This window comes from Canis lupus (genome assembly GCF_048164855.1).
Source record: "Canis lupus baileyi chromosome 5 unlocalized genomic scaffold, mCanLup2.hap1 SUPER_5_unloc_4, whole genome shotgun sequence".
In the NCBI taxonomy this organism is placed as follows: domain Eukaryota; kingdom Metazoa; phylum Chordata; class Mammalia; order Carnivora; family Canidae; genus Canis; species Canis lupus.
The window spans coordinates 463,036-483,247 of NW_027326411.1; the positions used below are offsets into that span (position 1 = coordinate 463,036).

A 20,212-nucleotide genomic window follows, 5' to 3' on the forward strand; every position below is an offset into this window, starting at 1 on the left:
AACGTGTGTACGCAGAAATTTGGAAATAGGGTTTTGAGATTCTGTTACAACTCTTGGCTAACAACTACTGAATGGGTAGGTATACATATACAAATTTAGAGATGTAAAAATATTAAATCTCTGGAAGAGATTTAACTGAAGTTGGATACTGGCTACTTCCTTCCACTCTCTCCAACATTAGCCTTTCATCTGTCTGTATCTCTTTGAGAATTACAGATGAAAATTATTGGTCATCTCTGTTGGCTTGAAAAATAATTACCTTTTCTTCCAACTATCAGTCATTCACCGGCACCCAGATGGGAAGTCTTTATGAGTAGTCTTTTAATAAGTAGAGTCTGACCCTTTAAAGATTTTACGTGGTTTGCTACCATTCTGATTATTACAAGCAGGGTTTTCCCAATTGCAGCAGTAGAAATCCGTGAACCTTCTTTTTTAGTTGAAGCTGTGGGATAGACTATTTTAGGATGTCTTTCAAATTCATAGGGCCCTGGCATAGTGCATAATCACTACTGTGTTAAACATTCAGCATGTAGTTAGTGACAATACAGATGGTAATTGTTTTAATAACTTTGCTTCAGCATTCCTCTGAACTCCAGTCTGTTCGGTTAGCAATGTGAGGGAAGTAAATACAAATAGATTGTAGTTGAAACAAGCATTGGAAAATTCTGACAGTAGGTGTTAATGAGTCTTCACAGCAATTTTCCTTAGAAGGTGGGGCCTAATTTGTTGGTAAAACATGATCCTGATGCTTTAGGAAAGGTTTGATGTCCAAGTGTTTGTTTTACGCACGGCCATTGGAAACAGTCACAGCAAATAGAAAAACACAAGTAGGCTATAGACTAAATGTGGCCCCCGGATGTATTTAGTTTCCACTGTCAGTTGAGCTAACACTTAAAATTATGGCACGCATGTAGAACTCTGGATTTTGAGCTTTTCTTACAGATCACTTCTGGTACCTTGAGCCCATGCTGCTGTTTGGTATGCTGTGCAGAGGCTGTCCCTTTATAGGAGGCGTGTGTCTCCAGTTTGCTCGTGTCCCCGCCTAGGTTCTTCACTGACTCGTGTCACCTGCTTTGCCTCCATAAGCACTGAGTTTACAATTACTGTTTTATGGTATATGTTGACAAAGATTTCAAGATTTTCAAGACACTCCATATTTAATTTGTAATATATATTTTGTATTTTATGTTAATTTCTTAGGATTGGGATTGAATTTTCTGTTTCTTTGTCACCTTATTTTTTTCATTACTTTATTCAGTAATTGATGAGAGACACACAGAGAGAGGCAGAGAGCTAGGCACAGGGGGAAGCAGGCTCTCTATGGGGACCCTGATATGGGCTCGATCCCAGGACCCTGGGATCATGATGTTCACCCTCTGAGTCACCCAGGGCCTCGGGATGAATTTTCTAAGTTAAGAATTGAAAGTCGTTTTTTTTCACAAACATTTTTTCTATATATGTACAGTAATCATGTACCTTTTGGAATATCTGCAAGCCATGTGAAGTTAATCCTGGTTCTACTTGGATAGATTATGCATATTTCAGACAGTATTCTCTTTCTCCTTGGTATTATTCCCTAAATACGCAATTTATATAGTAGCTTTTATTATACTAAAAATAATCCGTATAAAGCAGTATTAGAATTTTTGAATAATAGTTTTTACTTAATCTCAGTTTCCCAACATGTAAACACCCAGTGCTCATTCAGTATTAGAATTTTTATTGGTAAGTCATGACATTTTTATTTCTGATTTACACTTAGTCTAAATTATAAAATAATCATAAATAGCAATGATAATAGAAACTAGAATACAAACAGGTTTTTTTAGAAGTAGATGTGCATTAGGTTCTCAGAATGAGTATAGTAGAGAATAAAATCTCATTGACTTATTTCACTTAGCATAATACCCTGAGTCAGTCAGAGAAAGACAATTATCATATGATCTCATTCATATGTGGAACTTAAGAAACAAGACAGAGGAGAAGGGGAAGAAGAGAAAAACTTAAACCAGAGAGACTGAGGGAGACAAAGCCTAAGAGACTCTTAATCATAGGAGCCAAACTGAAGGTCACTGGAGGGGTGGAGTGGAAGGATGGGATAACTGGGTGATGGACATTAAGGAGGGCACATGATGGAATGAGTCCTGGGTGTTACATAAGACTGAGGAACCACTGACTTCTACCTCTGAAACTAATAGTATGTTGTATGGAACTGAATTTGAATAAAAGGGTAAAAATGAGAAAAATCTCATACTGAGCTTTCTAACAGTTAAGAAAAAACTTTATCATGGTATAATAGGAGAAAGTCCAAGGACTATTTATTTAGTTATTTATTTTTAATATTTTATTGTTCTTATTTTTTATTTTAAACAAAAAAACCCACAATTTTTTATTGGAGTTCAATTTGCCCACATAAAGAATAACACCGAGTGCTCATCTCATTGTGGGCCCACCTTAACCAAAGATTATTTAGTATTAAGTGGTCAAAATTCATTTGAAGCTTCTTTCTTTTATTTTTATTTATTTACTTTTCTTTTTAATTTTTAAAAGGTTTCTTTATGCATTTTAGAGAGACAGCACACACATGCACAGGCTTGTGGGGGTGGGGGAGGTGGAGAGGGAGAGGGAGAGAGAGTGTCTTAAACAGACTTGGTGCTCAGTGCCAGGGGAGCCCCGAATCCAATGTGGGGCTGGATCCCACGACCCTGAGATCACACCTGAGACAAAACCAAGCGTCCCTCAACTGCCTGCACAACCCAGCTGCCCTGAAACCTAGCTCTTTTCATTCAGAGTCCATCTCCTTAGTGACTCATTTGGAGCTGGAGTGTTTTATGTTGACATCTGGGATCCCCATACCATTGATAGATGAGAATCCAGCAAGTTTGTACAACCTGGAGAAAACCCTTACCTTTATTGGAAAGTTCTTAAAACTATATCCCTGGGAACTCTTGTTTCTCAAGTATTAATGTTTGCTACAAAAGAAGGAATTGTCAAATGGGGATAAGCAAATGTAAATGGGGTTCATTTGTGCTAGATGTATAGTGCAGTTTTGTAATGTTTCACAAACATAGATGATCATTGAATCTTTCTTTTGGGGGACAGTATCTCTTGCAAATCATGTGTTCTTTGGAATATAATTGAAGAAACACTACTCCGGAGATATCCATTAAAATCAGTAACGATACTTTAAATATTTACTACTGTGTTTTAGAGAGTGGAGATACAGAGATAAAAAATAACCCCTCCCCTCTAGAATCTTTTGGTTTAGATGGTGCAGAAGAAAATAACTAGGGTATACCATGATATATATTGTGAGCGAAGCAAAGATTCTTGGAGCCAGGCAATGTTTGAAGCGAGTTTGTGGAATGACTGCAGGTAATCTGTTGAAGAGGAAGAGGAGGTCTATTTTATTATTTTTATTTTAGTTTTTAAAAAGACTTTATGTTTTTGAGAGAGACAGAGAGTGAGCAAGCAGGAGAGAGAGCACGAGTGGAGGGGAGGGGCAGAAGGAGAGGGAGAAGCTAACTCTTTGCTGCAGAGGGAGCCCAAGGTGGGACTCCATCCTGAGACCCTGGGATCATGACCTGAGCTGATGAGCTGAAGGCAGATGCTTGACCAACTGAGCCACCCACGCTCCGTGAGAAAGCAGTATTTTAAAAAGAAGGAGCAGCTGGTGAAACCATGGAGGGCTGAGAACGAAAGGGCTAATTTTATTTACTTTCTATGTTACATGTTTAAGTTACAGGATCGTTCAGAATTTTTACGATTCATTATCCAAATATGTAATTTTGTAAATTATAAATTTTGTTTGCACTCCTACAGGATGGCCTCACACCGCTTTTACTTGCTATAAATGAAAAAAAAGAGAAAATGGTGGCATTTTTAGTAGAAAAAGCAAATATAAATGCAGTTGACTACGCTAAAAGGTAAGGTTTTTTTTGTGAATCTTAGTATTTGGTCGAGAGTGGTAACAATTTCTCAAGGCGGAAAGTTTAACTTAATAAGAAGAGTATTTATAAGTATAGTGAAAAATGTCAGCATGTGATCGGTTAGGTAGAAAACAATTACTCTGACAGGACATGGTGAAGAACATTGTATAGTATAATTCAGAATCCTTTGTAATATAGATTGATGTCATTTGCAATAGTTTTTTTTTTTTTCTGTATGATTTTACAGTAGCTAAAAGTGTTTCTTGTTGAAATTGTGAGTTTTTTCTTTTTTAGCTCAGAGCTTGATGCCAGAGTCTGGGAATTGAGCCCCACATAGGGCTCCCAGCAGGGAGCCTGCTTCTCCCTCTGCCTATGTCTCTGCCTTTCTTTCTGTGTCTCTCCTGAATAAGGAAATATAACTGAGAAAAAAAAATTTAGAGAGTCCAAGCAGAAACCTCTGAAACTGTCTCCAAGCCTTCATTTGGTAGGGTATACCAAAAACAACCCTGCATCCTAGCAGAGGTGCAGTGGGATAGTGCTAAAGGATGAAAGGCTGGTGAGCTCTATCACATTTCTGCTTGATTCACTAGTCTGGCCCATTCAGAGACAGGATAGATTGTGGCAAATATCTGTAGTTACTGTCAACTTAAACAAAGAGTAATTCCAGTCATAGTTATTGTGCGCCTCTTATTGCTTCCAGAACAGATTGATAAGACGTCAGGTACATGGTATGTGTCACCACTGATTTGGCAAATGCATTCTTTTCTAGTCCGCTAGTGAATCAGAAATAGTTCATATTCATAGAGTATAGGCAAAGTGTTCATTCATTTAATTTGCCTCAGCGTTTTATTAACTCATGGAGCTAGACCATTTGAACATCCCCAGAATATCTCATTGGCCTATCATATTGACACCATGCTAATTTGACATGAGGATCAGTAAGAGGCTATAACGCTTTGGGCCCTTGGTAAGACGGCATGAATTGACATATCCGTGAAGTTTTGAGGCATCCAGTGGGCATGCCAGGATATTCTCGCAGGAGTGAAAGAAAAATTGCCACATTTTGAATACCTTTTCACAAAGACAGAAACTGGGAGACCTCTTTGGGTTCTGGAGGTAGCATATTTTACGCCACTAATTCTCAATGCGTTGGGGGTGGGGTGGTGGGAGAAGAATTCTGCTCCTCAGGGAGCATTTGGCAGTGTCTGGAGACCTGTTTTTTGACATGTCAAAAGCTGTACATACTTAATGTATCGAATTCAGTGAGTTTGTGGATAAGTATAGACCTCTGTGAAATCATCAATGCCTTAAAGCCATAGTCCTACCCATCACCTCCCAAAGTCTCTTCCTGGTCTCATTAATTAATTAATTAATTAATTGGTAAGAACACTTAACATAAGCTCTACCCTCTTAGCAAAGTTTAAGTATACAATGCAGTATTATTAGCTATAGACACTGCTAACAATAGATTCGTCTGGAGACATTTCCGATCCTCACAACTGAGGATGTTGCTGGCATCTAGTGGGTCGATGTCAGGAGTGCTGGTAAACATACCCAAGAGAGGCCTCCACAACAATCCACCATGTCCATGGTACAAGGTTGGGAAACCTTGTCCTACATTGAGTACTCGTTTCATCCATACACCTTGGTGAAACTAAGGAATGCAAGACTTCAGTGGTCTCAGAGCAGATGAATTGTGCAGCAGGTGCAGGCTGTGCTTAGGAGTCCTCACTGCTTTGGTCGCAGGATCCAGTAGACCCTATGCTATTCATGGTGTCAGTGGTGGGGAAAAGTTGTACCGTGGATCTCAGGGCAAGCCCCTGTTGGAGAATCAGAGCACAGGCCCTCGGGGTTTTCTGATCTTGAGTCCCCATCAGAAGCTTGCCTGTAGAGGGGTCCTACGGGAGACAGAAATGACTTGTATTCCTTCTGTGCTAAGTCATTGGCTGGACACAGCCTAGCAGAGACACAAGGCCTTGGTGTGAGTGCTACGGTGGATATGAAAATGTAGCAGCTGTCTACATTTTGAGCTGCAGTTCAACTGTGCTCTCTATGGTAGATCCTCTAGAAGACAAATCCAAAGAGTGCAACTCCCTGGCCTCTATATTAGTCTGGGTCCAATCGGAAGACAGATATGACATAGTATTTTAAACAGTGGAAGTAAATATAAAAAATTACTAAATGATGATGAGGTAGTAATGAGAAGGTGGGACAGAGAAGTCTGAAGTAAACTAATTCTTTGTTTTGGAGTCATGAGAATAAGCAGTATTTAACATTTACAATTCTATGAATTGATTAGCAATTTTTGAAAAGGTACACTGTAATCCTGACAAGCCCTTTCACACTCACAGGAGTTGTCTCCACTTGGCCTGTGCCAATGGCCATGAAGATATGGTGAAGCTCCTGGTAGATCGGAAATGCCAACTAAACCTCCGTGATGTTGAAAACACGACCGCTCTACTGAAGGTGCGTGGTGACAGGTATATCTGCCTGAGATGGATTGGATTGAAGTCCTTGGAATGAACATTTGTTGCATTTAAACATAACTCATTGGTGAAACTTGTGGCATGTTTCCTTTCAGTTCCCAGAATTTACATTCTGTTTCTTGTTGTAATGCTCACAGGCTGTACAATCCCAAGATGAGGCATGTGTAGATATTCTGCTGAAACATGGTGCTAATCCTGATCTAAAAGACATCAAGGGCAACACTGCTCTCCATTATGCAGCATTAGGGGACAATGTCACAATAGCACAGAAACTACTTTTAAAGAAAGTAAATATGGAGATCAGAAACAAGGTACAGGTCAACTTTTTTTTTTACAACGTATTTTACATTATAAATAAATAAATAAATAAGTAAATAAAAATAGCTGCAAAAGTTTTCTTTGTATATGTACATATATATATGAAGACATCGGCACTGAATTTTATACAGCAGGTCCTGTCATCCTGGAAACAACTGGAAAACTAAGGCAGGGGCAGGGAAAGAGAAAAGTAATGCCTGTAGAAAGGCAACATTTTGTCTGCTAGCAACCTTTCCACCCCAGAAAGAAAATCTTCCCCTTTGTGCCTGGGAGTAGATGGTACCCTCAGAGCCCACAAAGGATTGAAGGCCTAGAGGGGAGTGTGGTGATGATGGAGGCCGAAAGGTGTGCAGGGGCTTAGGAAATGGATGCTTCTGGGGATGAGTAGGAGACCGTGACCCAGAGGAGTAGCTTGGGTGAATGTAAATGGGAGGAGAAAGCAGCAGGTTGTAATAGGCCTTGGGCACTCTAGGCCCTAAGGTTCAGAAGATGAGAGCAGGGGGATCAGGTCATGACATCCTACAGGTGGTATCTGCTTGTGCTGGTAGCCACTCTGCCAGCCATGTACCACGGTGAGGCCTCCCATTCCAGAGAGTAGCTCCTGCTCAGCCTATGTAGTTCCTCAGTAGGGTGGTAGGTGTGCATGGGGAGCTGGTGATGACCACACTTGCCAGTCTCCCTGTGCTTTCTTTGACGTGCATTACATTCAGTCACTGCCCTTGCAGAAACACTGTTGTGTGCCATAGATAGGGTCGATTTTTCATATTTGGAAGCTCAAGCATTTCCTGGATGAAAATATTTTGAAATAACTGTCTAAGCTTTTGCTTTAAATAACAACACTTTTTATTTTTGAAGATTGTATTTATATGAGAGAGAGCAAACATGAGTAGGGAGGAAAGAGCAGAGGTAGGGGAAGAAGAGGCCTTCCCACTGAGCCAGGTAGCCTGATGCACGGGGCTTGATGTCAGGAGTGGGATCGTGACCATAACCAGAGAGAGATGCTTCACCCACTGAGCCCCCCAGGCTTACCATAATACTTCTTCCTTCCTGCCTTCCTTTTTTTAATTAAGCTTTTTTATTTATTTATTTTTTCACCTCACACTCTGGGGTTTATGTACTTATTTTATCTTTTAGTTTTTTCTTTTTAAAAATTTTTTTAGTTGGGGTTCAGTTTGCCAACAAAGAGCACAGCACCCAGTGCTCATCCCGTCAAGTGCCCCCCCCTTGGTGCCCGTCACCCAGTCACCCCAACCCCCCACCCACCTCCCTTTCCACCATCCCTTGTTTGGTTCCCAGAGTTAGGAGTCTCTCATGTTCTGTCCCCCTCACTGATATTTCCCACTCGTTTTCTCTGCTTTCCCCTTTATTCCCTTTCACTCTTTTCTATTCCCCGTATGAATGAGACCATGTAATGTTTGTCCTTCTCCGATTGCCTTACTTCACTCAGCATAATACCCTCCAGTTGCATCCATGTTGAAGCAGATGGTGGGTATTTTTTGTTTCTAATTGTTGAGTAATCTGTGGTATATGTCCACAATGGAATATTACTCAGCCGTGAGATTTTATTTTTTGCGGGGGAGTGAGCATGTACAAGCAGGGGGTGTTGTGGGGGCAGAGGGAAAAGAAAGAGAGTAAGAATCTGAAGTAGACTTTGCGCTGAGTCTGTCGCAGCGCTGGATCTTATAACTCTGATCATCACCTGAGTTAAGACCAAGAGTCAGATGCTCAACGGACTGAGCCACTCAGTTGCCCCTAAATAATGATACCTCTAAAGAAGCATTAGAGAAGGCAAGTTTCTTTTATGTATTTATGGCAAATATTTATGAGAACACAGAATGTGTTCTGAAACTTTATTTTCAAAAATGTTTTCTCACCCAGTTTGTTTCTTATTTAGTGTCAAACAACAGAGGAAAGCAAAATTTGCCTTGGAAATAGGCTTTGACTTAAAACAGAAAACAAGTGTATTTTACAATATCAAATCTTGCTGCTGTTGAGAAGTTCCTATTTGATCAAAAAGTGATTTATTAACACGGTCGGAGTTTATCTTTTATCAGCCTTGACTTAAGAGGGACAAAAGAGGGGAAAAGGAGAAAGCAGTCAGGAACATGCAGAGCGATTTAGACATTTGGCAAGTGAGGGGAAATATCAAGACAAGGTTTTTGGATTGTGTTTGTTTTTCTTCAGTGTTTATGTTTAGGTAAGGAGTCTTCAATTTTCAGGGATAATAATTCTTACTTTACGAACCCGTGAGTGTGTTGTAAACTTATATAGAGATCAATTCTAGGAGGACTCTAAGGACATCAGATTGGCAGTAAACTGGTGGTTGAATGGGCACGAAAAGGGACGCCTGTGTGGCTCAGTGATTGAGCATATGCCTTCGGCTCAGGGCATGATCCCATGGTCTCCCGAATCGAGTCCCACATGGCACTCCTTGAATGGAGGAGCCTGCTTCTCCCTCTGCCTATGTCTCTGCCTGTCTCTCTCTCTCTCTCAGACTCTCATGAATAAATAAATAGAAATCTTAAAAAAAAAACAAAAAGTGGACAAGCAGAGGAAAGAACACAGTATAGTATTTTGCAGCTATAGCCACTTAGATACGAGTCTAAACTCTGCTTGCAAATCTAGAATGTCTTGATGGGAAGGAAGTAAGGAGTGTGTAAATAATGGAATCAAGTTGCATTTTGAGTTTACTAGACCTTGTTCTACCTCTAGCCATGGAAATTGAATGCAGGTTTGATAAGTGACTCATTTCTGTTTTTGGCTGAATCCTCAAGTGATAGGGAGAATTGGCCACATAGGTGAAAGGGGAGACTGGCATGGTTGTGTACTGTACTAGTTCTCAGCTAGACTTGTGCTGGTGAATCACAGTCAACTAGGGAATTTAAAAGAATTTACAAGCCTAAACTGTCCCGTGAAGATTTCGATGGAGTGAATCCAATAACGTGTGTACGCAGAAATTTGGAAATAGGGTTTTGAGATTCTGTTACAACTCTTGGCTAACAACTACTGAATGGGTAGGTATACATATACAAATTTAGAGATGTAAAAATATTAAATCTCTGGAAGATTTAACTGAAGTTGGATACTGGCTACTTCCTTCCACTCTCTCCAACATTAGCCTTTCATCTGTCTGTATCTCTTTGAGAATTACAGATGAAAATTATTGGTCATCTCGTTGGCTTGAAAAATAATTACCTTTTCTTCCAACTATCAGTCATTCACCGGCACCCAGATGGGAAGTCTTTATGAGTAGTCTTTTAATAAGTAGAGTCTGACCCTTTAAAGATTTTACGTGTTTTGCTAACATTCTGATTATTACAAGCAGGGTTTTCCCAATTGCAGCAGTAGAAATCCGTGAACCTTCTTTTTTAGTTGAAGCTGTACGATAGACTATCTTAGGATGTCTTTCAAATTCATAGGGCCCTGGCATAGTGCATAATCACTACTGTGTTAAACATTCAGCATGTAGTTAGTGACAATATAGATGGTAATTGTTTTAATAACTTTGCTTCAGCATTCCTCTGAACTCCTGTCTGTTCGGTTAGCAATGTGAGGGAAGTAAATACAAATAGATTGTAGTTGAAACAAGCATTGGAAAATTCTGACAGTAGGTGTTAATGAGTCTTCACAGCAATTTTCCTTAGAAGGTGGGGCCTAATTTGTTGGTAAAACATGATCCTGATGCTTTAGGAAAGGTTTGATGTCCAAGTATTTGTTTTACGCACGGCCATTGGAAACAGTCACAGCAAATAGAAAAACACAAGTAGGCTATAGACTAAATGTAGCCCCTGGATGTATTTAGTTTCCACTGTCAGTTGAGCTAACACTTAAAATTATGGCACGCATGTAGAACTCTGGATTTTGAGCTTTTCTTACAGATCACTTCTGGTACCTTGAGCCCATGCTGCTGTTTGGTATGCTGTGCAGAGGCTGTCCCTTTATAGGAGGCGTGTGTCTCCAGTTTGCTCGTGTCCCCGCCTAGGGTCTTCACTGACTCGTGTCACCTGCTTTGCCTCCATAACCATTGAGTTTACAATTACTGTTTTATGGTATATGTTGACAAAGATTTCAAGATTTTCAAGACACTCCATATTAATTTATAATATATATTTTGTATTTTATGTTAATTTCTTAGGATTGGGATTGAATTTTCTGTTTCTTTGTCACCTTATTTTTTTCATTACTTTATTCAGTAATTGATGAGAGACACACAGAGAGAGGCAGAGAGCTAGGCACAGGGGGAAGCAGGTTCTCTATGGGGACCCTGATATGGGCTCGATCCCAGGACCCTGGGATCATGATGTTCACCCTCTGAGTCACCCAGGTGCCTCGGGATGAATTTTCTAAGTTAGGAATTGAAAGTCGTTTTTTTTACAAACATTTTTTCTATATATGTACAGTAATCATGTACCTTTTGGAATATCTGTAAGCCATGTGAGGTTAATCCTGGTTCTGCTTGGATAGATTATGCATATTCCAGACAGTATTCTCTTTCTCCTTGGTATTATTCCCTAAATACTCAATTTACATAGTAGCTTTTATTATACTAAAAATAATCCGTATAAAGCAGTATTAGAATTTGTGATTAATAGTTTTTACTTAATCTCAGTTTCCCAACATGTAAACACCCAGTGCTCATCTAGTATTAGAATTTTTATTGGTAAGTCATGACATTTTTATTTCTGATTTACACTTAGTCTAAATTATAAATAATCAAAAATAGCAATGATAATAGAAACTAGAATACAAACCGGTTTTTTTAGAAGTAGATGTGCATTAGGTTCTCAGAATGAGTATAGTTGAGAATAAAATCTCATTGACATATTTCACTTAGCGTAATACCCTGAGTCAGTCAGAGAAAGACAATTATCATATGATCTCATTCATATGTGGAACTTAAGAAACAAGACAGAGGAGAAGGGGAAGAAGAGAAAAACTTAAACCAGAGAGACTGAGGGAGACAAAGCCTAAGAGACTCTTAATCATAGGAGCCAAACTGAAGGTCACTGGAGGGGTGGAGTGGAAGGATGGGATAACTGGGTGATGGACATTAAGGAGGGCACATGATGGAATGAGTCCTGGGTGTTACATAAGACTGAGGAACCACTGACTTCTACCTCTGAAACTAATAGTATGTTATATGGAACTGAATTTGAATAAAAGGGTAAAAATGAGAAAAATCTCATACTGAGCTTTCTAACAGTTAAGAAAAAACTTTATCATGGTATAATAGGAGAAAGTCCAAGGACTATTTATTTAGTTATTTATTTTTAATATTTTATTGTTCTTATTTTTTATTTTAAACAAAAAAACCCACAATTTTTTATTGGAGTTCAATTTGCCCACATAAAGAATAACACCGAGTGCTCATCTCATTGTGGGCCCACCTTAACCAAAGATTATTTAGTATTAAGTGGTCAAAATTCATTTGAAGCTTCTTTCTTTTATTTTTATTTATTTACTTTTCTTTTTAATTTTTAAAAGGTTTCTTTATGCATTTTAGAGAGACAGCACACACATGCACAGGCTTGTGGGGGTGGGGGAGGTGGAGAGGGAGAGGGAGAGAGAGTGTCTTAAACAGACTTGGTGCTCAGTGCCAGGGGAGCCCCGAATCCAATGTGGGGCTGGATCCCACGACCCTGAGATCACACCTGAGACAAAACCAAGCGTCCCTCAACTGCCTGCACAACCCAGCTGCCCTGAAACCTAGCTCTTTTCATTCAGAGTCCATCTCCTTAGTGACTCATTTGGAGCTGGAGTGTTTTATGTTGACATCTGGGATCCCCATACCATTGATAGATGAGAATCCAGCAAGTTTGTACAACCTGGAGAAAACCCTTACCTTTATTGGAAAGTTCTTAAAACTATATCCCTGGGAACTCTTGTTTCTCAAGTATTAATGTTTGCTACAAAAGAAGGAATTGTCAAATGGGGATAAGCAAATGTAAATGGGGTTCATTTGTGCTAGATGTATAGTGCAGTTTTGTAATGTTTCACAAACATAGATGATCATTGAATCTTTCTTTTGGGGGACAGTATCTCTTGCAAATCATGTGTTCTTTGGAATATAATTGAAGAAACACTACTCCGGAGATATCCATTAAAATCAGTAACGATACTTTAAATATTTACTACTGTGTTTTAGAGAGTGGAGATACAGAGATAAAAAATAACCCCTCCCCTCTAGAATCTTTTGGTTTAGATGGTGCAGAAGAAAATAACTAGGGTATACCATGATATATATTGTGAGCGAAGCAAAGATTCTTGGAGCCAGGCAATGTTTGAAGCGAGTTTGTGGAATGACTGCAGGTAATCTGTTGAAGAGGAAGAGGAGGTCTATTTTATTATTTTTATTTTAGTTTTTAAAAAGACTTTATGTTTTTGAGAGAGACAGAGAGTGAGCAAGCAGGAGAGAGAGCACGAGTGGAGGGGAGGGGCAGAAGGAGAGGGAGAAGCTAACTCTTTGCTGCAGAGGGAGCCCAAGGTGGGACTCCATCCTGAGACCCTGGGATCATGACCTGAGCTGATGAGCTGAAGGCAGATGCTTGACCAACTGAGCCACCCACGCTCCGTGAGAAAGCAGTATTTTAAAAAGAAGGAGCAGCTGGTGAAACCATGGAGGGCTGAGAACGAAAGGGCTAATTTTATTTACTTTCTATGTTACATGTTTAAGTTACAGGATCGTTCAGAATTTTTACGATTCATTATCCAAATATGTAATTTTGTAAATTATAAATTTTGTTTGCACTCCTACAGGATGGCCTCACACCGCTTTTACTTGCTATAAATGAAAAAAAAGAGAAAATGGTGGCATTTTTAGTAGAAAAAGCAAATATAAATGCAGTTGACTACGCTAAAAGGTAAGGTTTTTTTTTGTGAATCTTAGTATTTGGTCGAGAGTGGTAACAATTTCTCAAGGCGGAAAGTTTAACTTAATAAGAAGAGTATTTATAAGTATAGTGAAAAATGTCAGCATGTGATCGGTTAGGTAGAAAACAATTACTCTGACAGGACATGGTGAAGAACATTGTATAGTATAATTCAGAATCCTTTGTAATATAGATTGATGTCATTTGCAATAGTTTTTTTTTTTCTGTATGATTTTACAGTAGCTAAAAGTGTTTCTTGTTGAAATTGTGAGTTTTTTCTTTTTTAGCTCAGAGCTTGATGCCAGAGTCTGGGAATTGAGCCCCACATAGGGCTCCCAGCAGGGAGCCTGCTTCTCCCTCTGCCTATGTCTCTGCCTTTCTTTCTGTGTCTCTCCTGAATAAGGAAATATAACTGAGAAAAAAAAATTTAGAGAGTCCAAGCAGAAACCTCTGAAACTGTCTCCAAGCCTTCATTTGGTAGGGTATACCAAAAACAACCCTGCATCCTAGCAGAGATGCAGTGGGATAGTGCTAAAGGATGAAAGGCTGGTGAGCTCTATCACATTTCTGCTTGATTCACTAGTCTGGCCCATTCAGAGACAGGATAGATTGTGGCAAATATCTGTAGTTACTGTCAACTTAAACAAAGAGTAATTCCAGTCATAGTTATTGTGCGCCTCTTATTGCTTCCAGAACAGATTGATAAGACGTCAGGTACATGGTATGTGTCACCACTGATTTGGCAAATGCATTCTTTTCTAGTCCGCTAGTGAATCAGAAATAGTTCATATTCATAGAGTATAGGCAAAGTGTTCATTCATTTAATTTGCCTCAGCGTTTTATTAACTCATGGAGCTAGACCATTTGAACATCCCCAGAATATCTCATTGGCCTATCATATTGACACCATGCTAATTTGACATGAGGATCAGTAAGAGGCTATAACGCTTTGGGCCCTTGGTAAGACGGCATGAATTGACATATCCGTGAAGTTTTGAGGCATCCAGTGGGCATGCCAGGATATTCTCGCAGGAGTGAAAGAAAAATTGCCACATTTTGAATACCTTTTCACAAAGACAGAAACTGGGAGACCTCTTTGGGTTCTGGAGGTAGCATATTTTACGCCACTAATTCTCAATGCGTTGGGGGTGGGGTGGTGGGAGAAGAATTCTGCTCCTCAGGGAGCATTTGGCAGTGTCTGGAGACCTGTTTTTTGACATGTCAAAAGCTGTACATACTTAATGTATCGAATTCAGTGAGTTTGTGGATAAGTATAGACCTCTGTGAAATCATCAATGCCTTAAAGCCATAGTCCTACCCATCACCTCCCAAAGTCTCTTCCTGGTCTCATTAATTAATTAATTAATTAATTAATTGGTAAGAACACTTAACATAAGCTCTACCCTCTTAGCAAAGTTTAAGTATACAATGCAGTATTATTAGCTATAGACACTGCTAACAATAGATTCGTCTGGAGACATTTCCGATCCTCACAACTGAGGATGTTGCTGGCATCTAGTGGGTCGATGTCAGGAGTGCTGGTAAACATACCCAAGAGAGGCCTCCACAACAATCCACCATGTCCATGGTACAAGGTTGGGAAACCTTGTCCTACATTGAGTACTCGTTTCATCCATACACCTTGGTGAAACTAAGGAATGCAAGACTTCAGTGGTCTCAGAGCAGATGAATTGTGCAGCAGGTGCAGGCTGTGCTTAGGAGTCCTCACTGCTTTGGTCGCAGGATCCAGTAGACCCTATGCTATTCATGGTGTCAGTGGTGGGGAAAAGTTGTACCGTGGATCTCAGGGCAAGCCCCTGTTGGAGAATCAGAGCACAGGCCCTCGGGGTTTTCTGATCTTGAGTCCCCATCAGAAGCTTGCCTATAGAGGGGTCCTACGGGAGACAGAAATGACTTGTATTCCTTCTGTGCTAAGTCATTGGCTGGACACAGCCTAGCAGAGACACAAGGCCTTGGTGTGAGTGCTACGGTGGATATGAAAATGTAGCAGCTGTCTACATTTTGAGCTGCAGTTCAACTGTGCTCTCTATGGTAGATCCTCTAGAAGACAAATCCAAAGAGTGCAACTCCCTGGCCTCTATATTAGTCTGGGTCCAATCGGAAGACAGATATGACATAGTATTTTAAACAGTGGAAGTAAATATAAAGAATTACTAAATGATGATGAGATAGTAATGAGAAGGTGGGACAGAGAAGTCTGAAGACAGTACCACAGAAGAGGTAACTTGGGAGGGGGGGTCCAAAGTTGCTAAAGAAGGTGTGATTGAAGCACGATGGATGGCAGAGAAGTTTGAGTCCTGTATGTCTGACTTCCTCTGCGCATCCAATTACCAACCTCAACTCATTTGTGTCCCAGAGGGTTGTTCCTGTTAGCCTGGAGATTGAGCGCTGGCCCTGGCCCATGTTCCGGTTTGCTTCCCTTCTTCTTCTTCTTCGTCTTCTTTCATCTTCATCTTCATCGTCTTTGTGTTCTCCGTCTCCTTCTCCTCCTCCTTTCCTTCTTCTTCTCTTCTTCCTATCTCCTTCCTTTCTCTTCCTCCCTTGCTAACCCCGCTTCACCAGCATCAGAAGTACTCTTCCCAGCTGTGCACTCCAGAGCATGCAGTCCGGCCTCAGCCAGTGACCTTTCTAAAATGGATACCATGCCCCTAGCAAATGCTGTTGACACCCTACTCACTCTCTGCATCCAGTCCTTAGTCTTAACTCTGCTGTATCCCTACGGGGTTTGTTGCATCCTTCTGCATGTGCATATGATACACTGGAGGCCTTGCACTGCTCTGCTTGTCGGTGGGCTCATTGTTCCCTGACCCTCCCTATACATCCATTTATCAGACAGGACTCCCTGCACTCCTGAAGGGTAGTTCCTGTTTGCATGCTTTGTAGCACGGACTAGCTTTGGCCGGGCAACTCTGACTGCAGTTCCGACATCTCCTTCAATGAGACCTGAATCCCAGCCTTGGGATTTACCCATTTGGGTAACCTTTCTTGGGTAATCTTGCACCTTAGGGTATTTGGATTTCTTTTCTCATCTTTATAGTTGATCTCCTGTTATAGTTCATCATTTTTTATATTAAACGTTCCCTGTTGAAATTACTAAGTGGTTTGTCTCTTGTTTGGATCCTCACTGATACACTATCCCTTCTTTTTGGAATGTGCTTCTCTCCCTCTCACTGGCTAACCCCTACTCGTTAAGTTTTAGCTTTGATATTGCTTCTTCCTGTGCATCCATCCCTGAGTCACTACCCTTATTTTTACATGACTCCGTAGGCCCTTTGTGCTCACCCTAAATGTGGCATTAAACTCGCCTCTACTCCATGAACACCGCAATGTCATGTTTGTTGTTCCCTCACTGACTCCCACAATGCCAGAATACAGGTTTTCAGTACACGTTTCTGATTTAATTTTGTGGTCCCTTTGAGGTGGTTCTCCCAGGTCAGGGATTTTTAGTAGACTATGGCCCAGATCATCCTCAACACACTGGAGCCCTCAAATTCTCATCATAGTTTAATTACGACATAAATTCAGTTTTCCTCGGTAGATAGAGTGGACTGCAAGGGAAGAGATATCCAAAGGAATGAATAAACAGTTATGAAAAACTGTTGGTTGTTTTTAAAAGATTTTTATTTATTTGAGTGTGAGAGAACACAAATGGGGGTGGAGACAGAGGAAGGGGGAGAAGTAGACTCCCTGCTGAGCAGAGAGCTGGAGGCAGGGCAACCCCAAGGCCCCTGAATCCTGACCTGAGCTAAAGAAGCCTTATTTTTATAAGATCTTATTTATTTATTCATGAAAGACACAGAGGAGAGAGAGAGAGGCAGAGACACAGGCAGAGAGAGAAGCAGGCTCCATGCAGGGAGCCTGACGTGGGACTCGATCCCGGGACTCCAGGATCTCGCCCTGTGCCAAAGGCAGGTACTAAACCGCTGAGCCACCCAGGGATTCCCTTAACGAAGCCTTTTAATGGACTGAGCCAGCCAGGTGCCCCTATGGAAAGTGTGTGGTGAATTTCTTGGCAACTCTTAAAAGGAGGAGACATGACAGCCCTGAAGTAGAATTGGAAAACCTGAGCTAAGGGATTTGGTAAAGCATTCATATCTCAGTTGCTTTTCATCATAAAAGATACATTACTCTAACACTTTGTTATTTTCATTGGTATAACTACCAAATGAGTATGCAGCAAAGTTGAACCAGGACATACATGAGACTCATGGGGATGGGAGTTCTAATCAGGAACTTTCTAGAGGATGTCTGTTCTAGATCCGAAATGGTTTTCCACAGAAGTCTGGGAATTGGAAATCTTAGGTTTCAGGTGATTGTGAGAAAGTCTTTGGGGATCCACCTAGCATTCGACCAAGGAACAAAGAAGCTCAGAGTTGGACTACCATATACTCTTTGAGTATCTCTGATCTATACAAAAACACTACAGTCAACCAAATTGTTCAACTTACCTGGAGTCCTGGTGTGGAGTTCCTGTCTCCTTATAGCCTAGTAATGCCGTTGCCTCTCATCGGAGGTTGCGTTAGGAAATGTCAGTCTTCTAGTCAATTGTCACTACACAGAGCCTCTACTGGTCTCATAAGTCACCCTGGGGAATTCTAAGGGGACAAAAGATAATTTTCTAGCTGGCACCTGTAAGAGACAAATGCTTGATGCTCATAGTTGCAATCATTCACACGCACCAATACCATTTGGTCTAGCTAAGCTGAATAGGGCCAAGAAATGGTTTCTTGTTGTTGTTCCTTTGTTTTTGTTCATTGCTCCTCCACCAATGAACATGATCTGCCCTGGAACTAGCCACCCTCTCAGAAGGGACCCTAGTGGTCTCCAGAGTTCTGTAGCTCATTCCAGCAGCAGTTTCTGAAGATGCAGACCCCCTTAGTTTCTAGGTTGCTCATTCCAAACTACTTCTTGTCAAATCATGCGACCTACATGCACAAAATGGCATTAAATGGCCTCTGAAATAAGTGCCTACACTTCTATCTATGCGTTTGTCTTGCTGTAAAAACAGACACCAAACTTCCCAATTTTGCTGGTGCATCTTGTGCCAACAGTGGCTTCTGTTAGGTTTTGTTGGTCAATTTCTTTCTTTCTTTTTTTTTTTAAAAGATTTTACTGATCTATTTGACAGAGAGAGAGAGAGAGAGAGAGATCTATTTGACAGAGAGAGAAAAAACAAGGATAAGGAGCAACAAAGGGAGAGGGAGAGGCAGTTTCCCCACAGACCAGGTAGCCTGATACGGGGCTTGATCCCAGGACCCTCAGATCCTGATCTGAGCTGAAGGCAGATGCCTGACTAAGCCCCCACCCCCTCCCTTTTCTAAGCAGGCTATAGTCCCAACAGGAGGCTTAAACTCCCAACCCCAAGACCAAGAGTTGCATATTCTATCAACTAAGCCAGTCAGGGGCAGCTCCTACTTTGGTTAATCCTTAAAATCATTAACAAATGTAATAGGAATCTGGTGAGTTTAGGGGTAGCTAGTTTTGTATTAGCTGTTGTCATGGGTTTGCTCCTGCTTTTTTCTATCTGCCTCACCCAGAATATCGCCTGTAGTCCAGTTGTAATTAATTAATGGATCAATTACCACCACATTCAAAGGAGTTTCTGTAGACATTCGTATACAGCCTCTGTGTGTGTGTGTGTGTGTGTGTGTGTGTGTATCACATACACATAAATATGAACAGCCTATCCTGTTTGTATTTTACTTGATTTTTTTTTCAACCACATCATACCATTCTTCGATGTATATCTTTCTGGTGAAATCTTTCCCATCCAATTCGTGCCTTCCCTGAGTATCTACGAGAAACTGCCAACTTTTGTTAACAAGCATGTAGTTTAAAATGTGCTTTATTCTCATTACCAAATAAATATACAGATATCAAAAGAGTGACCACTTAGAAGTTATAATCAGAAAATATATCACTTCATTAGAAAAAAGAAAAAGCCAGGATATAAATACATCACGAAGTGTATGCAGGATTTACATAAGGGAAAAAAAAAACCTCCTGGAAGCTAAGGAGGGATGTCAAATAAGACTTAGGCACAAAGACATAACATACATCTAAATACACTGATTCAGGGAGATTGATTCTGTTAACATTAATTCTCTTAACCTAATTACAAATTCTCTCCATGAATTCTTTAAATTTGGCATAGTGATTAAAAATATATCTCCAGTAGCATAGAGGTAAATATCGCCAAGAGAATACTGAAGGAGAAGATTAAGAAGGGGAACTATGGACCTGCATTGGATACTAAAGCATATGTATAAAGCAGTTAAAATACTAGAGTACTGATTGATACAAGGCAACTGGTCAATTGAATCCAGTGTAAAACCCAGAAAAAGAAAACCATAACAGAATTTATGATAAAGTGGCATTTTAAGCTAGGTGAGAAAAGATGGGTTATTTAGAAGCAAATAGCTATTTTTTTAAAGAGTTCTTAAATGTTGGGGCGCGGGAGCCTGTGTGGCTCAGTTGGTTAAGCCTCTGTTTATTTTTATTTTTCGTGTTTGTTGATTTTAGCTCCTGTTCCTCCGTCTCTCTCCCTCACCCTCTGTACCTCTCTCTCTCTCAGAAAAAAAAACAAAAA

General features: G+C 40.4%; 1 protein-coding gene across 6 annotated transcripts in view; it reads left to right on the forward strand.

Moving 5' to 3' along the window:
• The window catches only part of LOC140629427 (ankyrin repeat domain-containing protein 26-like), a 171,683-nt gene that overhangs the window by 8,056 nt on the left and 143,415 nt on the right, over positions 1 to 20,212 (forward strand). For all 6 annotated transcript variants that reach the window (XM_072818898.1, XM_072818893.1, XM_072818895.1 and 3 more), the window contains exons 4-7: positions 3,823 to 3,926; positions 6,281 to 6,395; positions 6,553 to 6,726; positions 13,490 to 13,593. In XM_072818898.1, coding sequence (XP_072674999.1) covers positions 3,823 to 3,926; positions 6,281 to 6,395; positions 6,553 to 6,726; positions 13,490 to 13,593 — 497 coding nt within the window. The remainder of the gene's footprint in view (positions 1 to 3,822; positions 3,927 to 6,280; positions 6,396 to 6,552; positions 6,727 to 13,489; positions 13,594 to 20,212) is intronic.